We start from the raw sequence: 12,762 nt of genomic DNA, 5'->3' as shown, positions 1-12,762 counted from the left end.
GAGCAGAAGTATGCATCAACACAGTTGGAAGTGGCAGCTCTAGTTTATGCTGTGGAACACTTTGAAGTCTACCTGCTCGGGCAACCATTCACAGTGTATACTGATCACCAGCCTTTAGTAAGTGCATTTATAGTTCACTTGAAGAGCCAGACAAAAGGCTTACTTGCTCGTTGGTATTTACGGCTAGCCAGGTTCCTGCCTAACGTGAAGATTGAGTACAAGCCTGGAGTTACTAATGTCGTGGCAGATGCTTTGTCGAGAGCTCCCAGTCAGGGTAACAGTGATGGTACCAGTGTTTCAGTAGAAGGAAGTGATGTATTACAGTTGTCAGAACCAGATTCAACTCTGCGACAAGTGCAGACAGATCAGTGTAAGGACCCAGAACTGGCAAGACTGATTGATTTCCTTACTGACAAGACACTACCATCTGATCCTCGTGATGCCAATGTTGTGGTTGGTTTAGCCAAGAAGGGATACTATGTGGTAGATGGTATTCTTTATTATGAAGGTCCTGAAGTGTGTGATCACAGATGTGTAGTGGTACCAATTCATTTAAGACAGAAGTTACTGGATGAACATCATGATCTGCCATTTGCAGGACATTTTGCTGCGAAGAAGATGGTACAACGAATCAAGCAGTATTATTACTGGAGTGGACTACGAAGTGATGTGTACAAGAAGTGCTCCTCTTGTGTAACTTGTGCATCAGTAAGAGGACAGGGCAACAGAGGGAAACCACCCCTTGTGAGTATACCAGTTGGAGGCCCATTTGACATGATTGGAATGGACTTTGTTGAGTTAGATGTCAGTAAGAGTGGCAACAGGTATGCCCTTGTGTTTCAAGATTATTTAAGTAAGTGGCCCGAAGTGTATGCGTTATCCAACAGGCGGGCAGAGACTGTAGCTAAGTGTTTACAGGACTTGGTGTGGAGACATGGAGTACCCAATAAGATCATACATGACAGAGCGGCCGAGTTCTTGTCTGATGTTCTACAGGAAACCGCTGAACTTCTAGGTGTGAGGCAGCTACCCACATCAGGGGGCCATCCCCAAACTGATGGTCTCATAGAACGCTTCAATCGGACCTTGAAGCAGATGCTGTCAAAGGTAGTCAATAAGGGAGGCCATGACTGGGATCAATTGTTAGGTCCAGTGTTGCTAGCTTACAGAGCAACACCACATGCATCATCAGGCATGTCACCATTTTATTTACTGTATGGTAGGGACCCCCAGTTACCAAGTCAGTTAGAGTTTCAAGTGCCAGTTACAAGGTATCCTGTTGTGGAGACAGAGTATGGCAAAGAGCTAGCCATGGAGTTGAAACAAGCTCGTAGTGTGGCCAAGCAGAATATTAGTAAGAAACAGAAAGAACAGAAGAAATATTATGACCGAAGAAGCAAAGAAGTAGAGTTGCAGGTAGGGGATTTAGTTATGCTGAAGACAGAACCTAGGTTCAAGTTAGATCGTTTGTTTAAGGGACCATTTGTGGTGAAGTCCCTAACTTCAACGAATGCAGTGATCCAGTTGAAAGATGACAACACTGCAGAACTATTGAATGTGTCCAGGCAGCGACTATCCCGTTGTGAGCAAGCAATGGCAACTGCTACCCCATGGGTAGGGCACTCTGGCAAGCTGAGAAAGAGACGCCGAGTTTTTAATAGGCGAGACAAGCAAGCAGCCACTGATAACCAATCCGCAGAGGATCAATCTGAAGAGAGGGCTCCAGACAATGTTACCGTCACCAGACATGGACGTTTAGTAAAGAAACCAGCAAGATTTCACATAATGAATAGCCCAGGGACTATTCACAAGAAGGAGGGGGAAGTTGTGAGATCACGCGAGAGATTACGGAGTCCGGAGAACGTGGAGAGAGAGTTGTTGGCGCCAAGACACCTCATGGACAGTGACTCGACTAGTCAGACTTAACTGTATTATATATTGTGATTGCTGTATGATTTTACAGTCTTAATAAATTATCTAATCGAGTCTTACAATATACAATTACAATAAGTTACTTAACTATATACATAGAAGGGGCTAATTTTTGCATAAATTCTTCAACACAGTCAGTCTCAATAATCTCATCATCTAATCTATTCCATTCTGGTACAGTTCTTGGGAGGAAGGAATATTTATATACATCAATTCTTGGTTGGTAAGGTACTAGTTTAAAGTTGTAACTGAAATATAGTTTTGATCGAGATACAAGCATGCACTTGTGAGTTACAACGGCGAATCGTTTAGTGTTAAATGCGTACAGTAAAAATCAGCACATTACGAACAATAACACAGTGTTATCATCCTTGTTTACAGCAACCCCTTCTGTACAATCTTCGTGGATACATCTTTTACTCCGGAAAAAGATAAACAGTCGGCCACTACTGAATTCCGCTGGCAATGTCACGCTCGAGTTGTAGTTCTTTCACGGCAATTTCTGTGTTATTTTTCTTCATTTCTTTGTCAGTGGTGATGAGTATCAAGACTGCTGTGTATGGGGTGCCATTTGTCTCAAAACCCCAAAAATTGAGATCTAAACTAAATATAGTCGATATTTACTAAACATCGACGACATTTGCTAAATATCGACGACATTTAGCTAAACATCGACGACATTTGCTAAATATCGACGACTTTTGCTAAACATCGATGATATTTACTAAACATCGATGACATTTACTAAACATTGATGACATTTGCTAAATATCGACGATATTTAACAATTCACCTGCTTTTGCGTTTTAATTTTCTGCGAATCCTTCAGTATAATAATATTATAGGCGCTTATGCTTGTAAATACTAATTGCTGATTAGCTGCTTGTGACTGTAGATGAACCATCTGTGGTGCTATACGTGACTCATTAGGCTTGTTTTCATTCGGATGAGTCCATGACCTTTAATGGAAATAATTGTTGCGCGTTTATTAAGATCAATGTTGCTGTCATTGGCGACGAGAGGAACTGATCTCATCTGTAACTAAGGATGTAAGGTATGAAGTTACCTTTTCAGTTGTAAATGTGACAATTTGTAAACTGCACGTGTTTCACTTTTCATCCCTGGGTGCCAATACTCTCAGTGACAGCATTATTGAATATAATGCTGTCCGCTGTCACTGAGAGTATAATTCGGCTAAGTATAATTATTTAGTTGCATGAATCAAATAGTGTTTTATTTAGTTGTTTATTAATACTTTACAGGACTGTAATGCACCTATCAATGTAATTCCCGACTACCACTGATACGGGCTAAGGGTAGGGGATGGTGGGGGAATTGATCGCTACATTTCTCCAACATAGTGGGAATCTATCTTCACTAAAGAAATTCACTCAGACAGCAAAGCTGTGTGCTTTCAGGTTAATTGGGAGGAGTGTCTCGGATGCTAGCTACTACGTTTGTACTAGAATCCACTCGAACTAACTCATCACTAGACCAACCCCACACAACCATACAAATCCTCTCCTAGCCCCAGTATTCCCGGGGGTTACAAGTCGAGACTTGGTCGTGGTTTGCATTGCCAGTACGTCCCCAGTAGGTGGGAATTGTAATTTTCAGTGATGCAAATCCCCACCTTCCCCCACCTCAGCCCGTATTAGTGGTAGTCGGGGATTGCATTGATAGGTGTATAACAGATCAGTACACAAAATTAAACTAGTAAAATAGCTTGTTGTAATATTCATATGAATCTCAGCAGGCCATAATTTGAGTGCTCTTGCCAGACCAGTACTTTTATTTAGTCAAATTTCCCAACCAAACAATATAATATGGACTTGCCTGCAAAGATGAAATTCTGAGATCATTTCAACTTGTCAACTAGCTACACACAAGGGTAGTTCTAGAAATTTGCTGCCTGGTCTCCCAACTCAAAGGTAGAGCAACTTGTTAAGCTTGATTGTCAGTTGTGCATTATTGGTTGCATGCTTTTAATTCACCCTCAAGGAATTTTAATATTGGTAACTTAGATCAAGATACTCTAGTAGAGCAGTCAATACTAAATTACTCTGATAGAATCATCAACATTATAGAGAGGCAACAAGGATAATTGAAGAATTTTATTTGCTAGAGTCATCCATGTAATTTATTTTATAGCAGGTACAGTGGAACCTCTCTTATCCAGGTAGTCTGGTATACTGTCCTTATCTCAGAAATATCCGTAACTGGTAAAGTTAACTGTTCTGCAATCAGTGCAATGTTACTATTGCTACTATACATTTTAGTGGGCAGAAGGGGAAGTCACTACAGAGCATTCGTGGTCACTCTCCTGGGTTGTAATTTTTTTATCACCTAGCATCCAAGTGGTAGTTAGAATCAACAAGCCACCTAACATGTAAACATCTTACTGTCAATAGACTACAGGCCACATGCTTGTGACTAATTTGGACTGTCTGGGCCTGGATAAAAGAGGTCCAGATAAGGGAAATTTCAAAGTTATTTCACAGGTCCCTTAGTCCTGTAGAGCAATGTGTGAGTCAGAGGCTGTACAGTTGAATTACAAATTACAAAGTGCAAAATGATTCCAGTTTGTGTCAATGAACGCCTATCTACTGTATCAGTGTGAAAAGTTTAAAGTGAATGAGAATTTTTAATTAAAATTTGGAAAATACTGCTTCTACCTTTTGCTACCCTGTCAGTACTCAGCAGCAGGCTGCTACAATTTTCAAAGTCAATGGCAATAAATCATCACAGTTTTTTCCCAGTTTTAAGAGTAAACAATTTTCAAACATGAGACATATTGTGTGTAAATCAACAGCTGTTACAGTAATTTCAAACAGCTATAGTGCATTTTTTTACATCTGTACAACAAACTGAAAAACACACATGTGCATTGTGTGATGTCAAGAAAGTCTAGCCTCACTATATTATGTTTTTTGTTTTCTTTCCTTTTTAGTTGTCTCCTGGTATACACTCACAAACTTGACGTGGACATTCTGACAAATCACAAAAGAAACCCAAAACAGTACATTTCTGAGCTCTGATTGTGGATCATCCATAGCAAGTTGATGAGCAACTGCATACTAGGTAGACCTACATACGAAGCAAATACAGTGGAGTAGAATCTTACACTGACACTGCACCGTTTAGTAATATGCTTAATTCTTTGTTCCACTACTTGAGAAACTTTGGCAATGGTGAAATTGATTGTCACCAAAGATCTGCTGTAGTGATTTCAATGGTTGCATACTTCATACTATTTTAATTAATAAAAGATTAAACATGTTAATGTTTAATATCAGTACAAAATACATAAGTACTGTACACATGTGTAACTCAGTAGTTTCCAAGCACAGATAAGATGTGCTTTATTACAAAAGGCCATCTAAGAATAGATGCAGGAGTGCTCAAACACTTTCTTTTTACTGTGTAGTAACTACAATAGGAAGGTACTGCTATAAACTACAGGTGCACTTGTATTTTATAAACGCTAATATCTTTTAAAAATTAATTTGCTTGTGCCAATTATGTTGGCATGATTGTATGTTAACAGGCTAGCAAAAGCATCAAGTATTATGCCAGCATATAATACAAGATTTTAAAGCAATGTGAATGTAAGAAATACGTGCAGCAAAACATGAACACACTATGCATAATGCTGCATTTGATATCAAATGTACAGTACTCATATTTTTACAGTTTTTAGTTGATTTGATATACTCTAATAGAGCAGTCACAAAATATATTCTAATAAAACTGTCAGCTCTCAAGCACATTATTTAATTGCATGTGATGGGGCATTTAGAATGTAACAATATCCTCTCAACCAGTCAGTTTGGCTTCCACCAAAAACGTTCTGCTGATCTTCAACTACTATTAACTGTCCATGACTTAGCATCCAGTTTAAAAGACAAAGTACAAACTGATTGCATACTGCTGGATTTCAGCAAGGCATTCTACAAGGTTTCCCATAAACTCTTACTGTTAAAGTTAAGGTACTATGGAATTACCAGAGAGACAATTAACTGTATTTGGTCTTTTTTAACCAACCATAAATAGTAAGTTTTTGTGATGGTTCTATTTCAGAAGCTGTCAACGTTACCAGTGGAGTACCTCAGTGCTCTGTATTGGACCCCTTACTGTTCTTGTTTTTATAAATGACTTTCCCAGCTGTATTAAATCTACTTGTCACCTAATTTGCAGATGACTGTCTGTTGTATCGTATTAAGACACGTACAGATAGGTATCTTTGGAATAAGAAGGTCAATAGCTAGCTAGCATTCACAATACATTAGTCACCTTGCATACCGTACGCAAGGAAATTTTGACAATAGAAAAATTTAACAAAATTGACGAATCAATTAAATTCATCAAACTTAAGTTCGTCAAATGTCTTTAAAAGTACAGGTTTTGTCTACAATTTTTTGATTTCGTCAACATTTTATTCATCAAATCTGCTGCAATGTGAATTCATCAAATTATTCTTGTGTCAAAATTTCCTTGCGTATGGTACAGCAGTGTAGGCAAAGTATACGAAGTGATGCATACACATTTTTAAAATGCTGTATTGATGTCCATATGAAGATAGGCTTGTGCATATATAAGACTGATTTTGTCACAAATATTTATTATAGTATGATAATAGTACATCACTGCACTAACAGGAAACAAATCTAGGTTGGCATATAAAAGCGTAAAAACAAAATACAAGAATGGGGTATGGTATCAATGAGACAACAACTCATTTGCAGCCATATACATATAGTGCATTTTTTAGCTAGGTTTTGAAAATATGTTAGGTGGTTATTCACCTGGGTCAGTCAAGCCCATGAAGCAACTAATTTAAATTGCCATGTAATAAATGGGTAGTGTCAAAGACCAGTATAAACCAAGATTTGAACTGTACAAGATCCCTTCTTCTCCCTACCCAATTGGTCTGGCCACACAAGGCAACCCAACATACACCACGCATGCACAAATTAAAGTATGTAGCTGTCATTGTGCACAAATTCCTGTATGCTATAGAGCAGCGGCGGAGGAAGTAGTTGATATGAGGGGGGCTCCGCTGAGCTGACCCAGACTTATTTCTATAGTTTGGTAAGGTGAGACCAAAAAAAAAATAAATAAATAAAAATAAAATTAAATTTAAAAAAAATAAAATAAAAAAAAGGTCACAACCAACTCACAAGAGCTTTCCACCTCACCAGCTACCATTTCTAGCTGATAAACTACATAAAAATCCTTACATAGCTCGCTACACACTGACTACTTTATTAGAGTGACTGCTCTATTAGAGTATCTCGATCTTTATCACGGTTTTCAGCCCCACTCCAAGAAAGATAATTTCGGTGTGATATCATTCTGAGGGGGGGCTAAGCCCCCCCTCAGCAGACCTAGGGGGGCTTTGGCCCCCTAGCCCCCCCCCCCCCCCCCCCCCTTTCCGCCGCCTATGCTATAGAGTCTCTAGACCCTCGTTCACGTGAGAGTCTGCCTCTAGCGATCTGCCAGACTGAGTTCTGTCATTATTATTATTATTATTATTATTATTATATTGTTTAATCAGAGCCCGCCTGGGGCATAAGTGCTAATGTACATTAAATTAAAAGTGATTGTATAATAATTGTTTGAAGCTGTCAATAGTTTGTTGGTTGATGATGTCTTGTGGTAGTCCATTCCATTCTGGTATTGTTCTTGGAAAAAATGAGTACTTATAATTGTCTATTGATGTATGATAGTGATTGGAACATTAAAAAGCGAAAAACGTGCAGTGTACATGCTGTCACATTTACAGCTTTAGAGGCTAACCCCATACCTCGTATCCTCACAGATGAGTTCCTTCCTCTCAGTCCAACTCGTCGCCAACACAGCAACATTGACCTTAATAGATGCGCAGCATTAAAGGAGGTACGAATGCCTAATGAGTCACGTAGTACCATAGATGATTCATCTACAATCGCAAGCAGCTAATCAGAAATTATTAGTACTGTACGCGCCTATAATATTATTATAGTAAAGGATCCGCAGAAAATTAAAACGCGAAAGCAGCTGAGTTGCTGAATATAGTCGATGTTTAGTAAATGTCGTAAATGTTTAGCAAGTGTCGTCGATGTTTAGTAAATGCCGTCGATATTTAGCTAAATGTCGTCGATGTTTAGTAAATATTGACGATATTTTGTTTAGATCTCAATTTTTGGGTTTTTGAGACAAATGGCACCCCATAGCTGTGATGTCCACACATAAACTCTAAAGGATGGAAAGTTCATTAAGAATAGGCTACACTATTGGAATTCTCCATAAAAACACTTTACGAGTATGCGGAATAAAATTGTAGACTTCCGAATACGTTACGTGATTTTTATGTTCGATAATAGGTATACCATTCAATAATCGGTCACTTACGCTACAAATATTTGCACAAACACCCTAAGATTCATATACCCGGTATAACTAGCTGATTCACCTGGTAAGTCGAAACTACTTTTCAAAGGCTGTGTATGTAGCCTTGATTTAAGTTATGTCATTAACAGTTTTTACATGTACAGAATTCTACAAGCCTGCACCATAGCCTATACACATTAAGATATGTACTGCTTTCAGTGTGTATAGGTAAAGCAGTTACATTCAAAGGAACTTGGTTGCAGAAGCTATTGTATACTTTGTATTCTGTGCATGCTTTCAATACCTGAGCCATACAACACCTGTGCATTTGAGAAATGTGGATTTTTGCTTCTAATTCAAATTTCTATTTTATATTGTACTGTATTATTTGCATATGTACATACATGATCTGTTAATATTTTACTATTAATAGCAAAGTATTATTCTTTTGTGGATACAGAAAACTTTGTACATCAGTGGGCTACAACAAAGGAATTGGATCACAACGATGAAACATGCTTTTCTAGTTATGGTTTTAATGCTAAGCATTATCCCTACACAAGGCGTGTTTCATTACTGCTGTGGAATGTGCACATGCATTTTGCTGTTATCAATGGCCAGTTTCTTTTCAAAGATTAGCTAATTCATTTACAGAAATACGACTTTCAACTGGAATTTATACCATGCAAGAAAACTTGATGATTGCAGCAGTAACAAATTTCTCTATTGTAGGCAATGGATCTGTATTCAGATGTCAAAATGACAGTAGATTTTCTTTGTCAATTCATAATTCCAGCTTTGTCCAAATTTCAAATATAAAATTTGTCGATTGTGGTTATGAAGCAAAGAAAACTGCTAGTTTACTTTCACCACAGATAAGTTCTGTTGTATACTTACATAACACCTCATCAGTTAATATTACAAATGTTGTATTTGAGAACGTTCAGCTGTGGTCATGCTATAATTGCTGTGAATGTTATTGGTGTGTCATGGTTGCAAAATATTTCTATATTCCATACCAGAAATATAGCTTATTGTGTTAAAAAGCTAGGAGGGATCTTTTGGTTGTACAAAAATGCACATGGTCCTTCTAATATTAATGATGTAACCCTTACAATCAGGGATTGTATTGTCAGCAACACACATAAACATGTACATACTGAAATGTTACAAGATCATGAATGGTCATCCTCAATTGGTTTAATCTTTCAACATGGTTGCAATTGTTCTAAAGTAGCAGTAAACATGTTGCATATGGTCCTTCTAATATTAATGATGTAACCCTTACAATCAGGGATTGTATTGTCAGCAACACACATAAACATGTACATACTGAAATGTTACAAGATCATGAATGGTCATCCTCAATTGGTTTAATCTTTCAACATGGTTGCAATTGTTCTAAAGTAGCAGTAAACATGTCACTTCAATAAATCAGTCTCTAGTCTTCATTTCAAATTCCATTGTCAATACTTTTGTTACATTGTTTAACAGCAGTTTCAATAATAACACTGTTGCTTCAGTCTTTTCGATGATCAGTTCTCCTAACACTTCTACATCACTTTGCATAAACAACACACTATTTAACAAAAACATTGTTCACAAGAAATTGTTTTCAGTACTGTACGTGAACCCTACAATTGAAGGAAATGTTTCTTTTGTACAAAATGTAGCTAATGTAATCATGAGTTTAAACGATTACATAGTAATGGCCAAGAAATCTACTTTGGTTTTTGACAGGAATCAGTATAATCCATCAGAGATCTCAATTCAAAGGTTCATCATTGAAAGACAAAATAAATCTTTGAAGTGTCCTATTCAGTTTACAAAGTATGCACATACCACCTCAACTATTACATTCTGCGACAATGAACAATACTACAAAGAAGTTTATGCAGATATTTTTTTGGATAATTGCACTTGGAACAATACATGGTATCTGAAAAAGTTCAATTTCACACCCAGACATGTATACAACATTGTAATGCATATGTGTGCAAATGAACCAAAAACATTCAGCTTTGGAAGAGGAAGTATGATATGCCAATGTGACAGTGTGAATAAAACATGTTTAAATTTTATACAAAATCCTATAAGCCTAGGACAAACTGCAACTCTTAGCATGGTTCATGCAAGGTTTAACATCTCAGTATACACAGATTTTACAGACAACAGGTTTGCTAATGTAGCTCCAACTTGTGAACTGGCAGAATATAATGCCTCACATCCTAAGGTCAATATTGTGTTTCAACAATGCACCAAATTATCCTTTACAATAACCTCAAATACAACACAAATCGACCAGTGTATACTTGTTCTGAAAACTGCTACCAAGAAAAGCTTTATAAGTGCTATTAGTATACCAGTAAAAGATTGCCCAATTGGATTTACAATAAATGCAGATGCTCGACTATGTCAGTGTAATCCTCAACTTGCAGCTAAGGTAACTGGAATAATTTGTAGAATTTCAGATGAGAAAATAAAACTTCCGCCAAAGGGTTGGATTTCAGTTGTAAAGAACAGCAGTGAAATCATATATGCCACAAATTGTCAGATTGTTTACTGTCTGAGAAAGTCACATTTTATTTCATTGAGCGAACCAGACACCCAATGTTTACCTAGCAGAGCAGGATTACTGTGTGGACAGTGTAAGAAAGGTTTAAGCTCTATATTTGGTTCGTCAAAATGTAAGCAGTGTTCCAACTATGGACTCTTTTTAATCATATTCTTTGCAGTAGCAGGAGTTATACTAATTATTTTGTTGTTTCTACTGAATCTTACTGTGGTTAATGGAGATATCTATGGTTTTATTGCTTTTGTAAATGTACTTAGCATAAATAGTACAAAAGAATTTTCCACAAAACATGTGGTTCTGGCCTTGTTTAACTTTGACTTAGGTATTGAGGTTTGCTTTTACAATGGAATGACAGCATACATTGCCACATGGCTGGAGTTTGCTTTCCCTCTTTACCTCCTTTGTATTATAGCAGTGTTAGTGGTTGCTAGCAGATACTCTGTGAAGATAGAAAGGTTAGCACGCAAAAAAGTTATTCCAGTGATTGCTACTATATTTTTGCTCTCATACAATAAAATAATGATTGTCACATTTAATGTACTGTTTTCTTACTCCATTATTCATCACCTACACAGTAAAAAGACTACTATGTGCTGGGATATTGACACAGGCATTTCATTGTTTGGAGTTTTTCATTTATTGCTTGTTCTCTTCTGTGTCATTTTACTACTGTTTGTGATAATTCCAATTAATGCCTTGCTGATCTATGCAAAACTATTTTACAATTTCAGATTCATTGTCAGTCGTTTAAAACCATTCATAGATGCATATACTGCACCTCTAAAGGACTGTTGCCGTTACTTTTTAGGATTAGAATTTTTATTAAGGGCTGCAGTGTATGTGATTAAGCATGTTTGGCCGAACCAAGGTGCAATAGTCTACAGCATTATAAGTGTTGCTTTCATTGCTTATCTGTGTCGATTTCAACCATTTAAGCATGCAGTTAACAACTTAATTTATTTTACATACATACTTTGCTTAAATTTAATTAGTATTCTGTTTATGCACTACTCAGTGATGAAGTCAGAGCCTAGTAAAAATTATGTGATAATGGTTGCTGTTATAGTTCAAGTAGCATTGGCAGTATTTGGTCTAATTGTTGTCTATCATATTTGGAAGTTTATTTTGTGCCGCTACAGAATATTTATCAAGCTAGAAACATATTTGCTAGCAATTACAATGAAGTATTCACTACGATTCTGCACAAAGAAACCTACAGATAATGTACAAAGATCAATGGATAGATATGAGGAATATCAAGAAGAGCTGCTAGTAATAGACTCATAATTATGAGAACTACATTCAGTTACTGCACACCACACAATATTGACGATTGAGTTACCATAGCTACATAACTTTTTTCAATAAGATCCATATTGAACCAAATGCAAGTACTTGTTATTTTGAGTTGAAGTTATCATACAAACATAGTAGGAAGTATAAATAATTATTTCCACCAGAATGGATTAGGTCAGAGTCAGCTATAGTTATTATGTTAATTTTTTCTAAATGCTTCAGAAATTTCCCAAATTTCCACCAATTATGCTCACTGGGGTTACTACAAAAGTTTTTTTTCTGGAGATTTTCACACATACTGACCTTTATGATAAAGCAAAATGGTGCTTAAACAATTTTTTAATATAACCATCTGATGTTATAATTATATGGGATTTTTAGTCAAATAACCAATTTTTAATATGTAAAAATCTATGCTGATATCAAACTCTAAAAGCATTTCTTTAGCATTTGTTTGTTTTATGTTAAAGGTCAGTCTGTGTGAAAAACCCCAGAAACCTCTAGCAGACTTTTCATTTCTAAGTGGAAACCCTAGCTATACTATTATTGCCAACTTTATGTTAAATGGAACCTAAAATCTAGTGTTC

The 12,762-nt window shown here is 36.7% G+C and overlaps 1 protein-coding gene across 2 annotated transcripts; it reads left to right on the top strand.

Annotated features, from left to right (window-relative positions):
* Positions 1 to 8,331: 8,331 nt before the first annotated feature.
* On the top strand, positions 8,332 to 12,307 carry LOC136267371 (uncharacterized). 2 transcript variants are annotated; one of them, XM_066062490.1, is made up of 2 exons: positions 8,332 to 8,389; positions 8,738 to 12,307. In XM_066062490.1, exon 2 carries the CDS (start codon positions 9,836 to 9,838, stop codon positions 12,164 to 12,166), a length of 2,331 nt encoding a protein of 776 aa, XP_065918562.1. In that variant the 5' UTR covers positions 8,332 to 8,389; positions 8,738 to 9,835; the 3' UTR covers positions 12,167 to 12,307. The 2 variants fall into 2 exon arrangements, with proteins under 2 accessions (XP_065918562.1, XP_065918571.1); XM_066062499.1 differs by having other exon boundaries at positions 8,335 to 8,389; positions 8,765 to 12,307.
* The last annotated feature ends 455 nt before the right edge of the window (positions 12,308 to 12,762 follow it).

Source organism: Dysidea avara, chromosome 1 (genome assembly GCF_963678975.1).
Source record: "Dysidea avara chromosome 1, odDysAvar1.4, whole genome shotgun sequence".
In the NCBI taxonomy this organism is placed as follows: Eukaryota; Metazoa; Porifera; class Demospongiae; order Dictyoceratida; family Dysideidae; genus Dysidea; species Dysidea avara.
This window is presented reverse-complemented; position numbering and strand designations above follow the sequence as displayed.

What these genes read in the sequence shown, in the direction of transcription:
- LOC136267371 (XM_066062490.1), top strand. Translation starts at nt 9,836, where the DNA reads ATGATCAGTTCTCCTAACACTTCTACATCACTTTGCATAAACAACACA.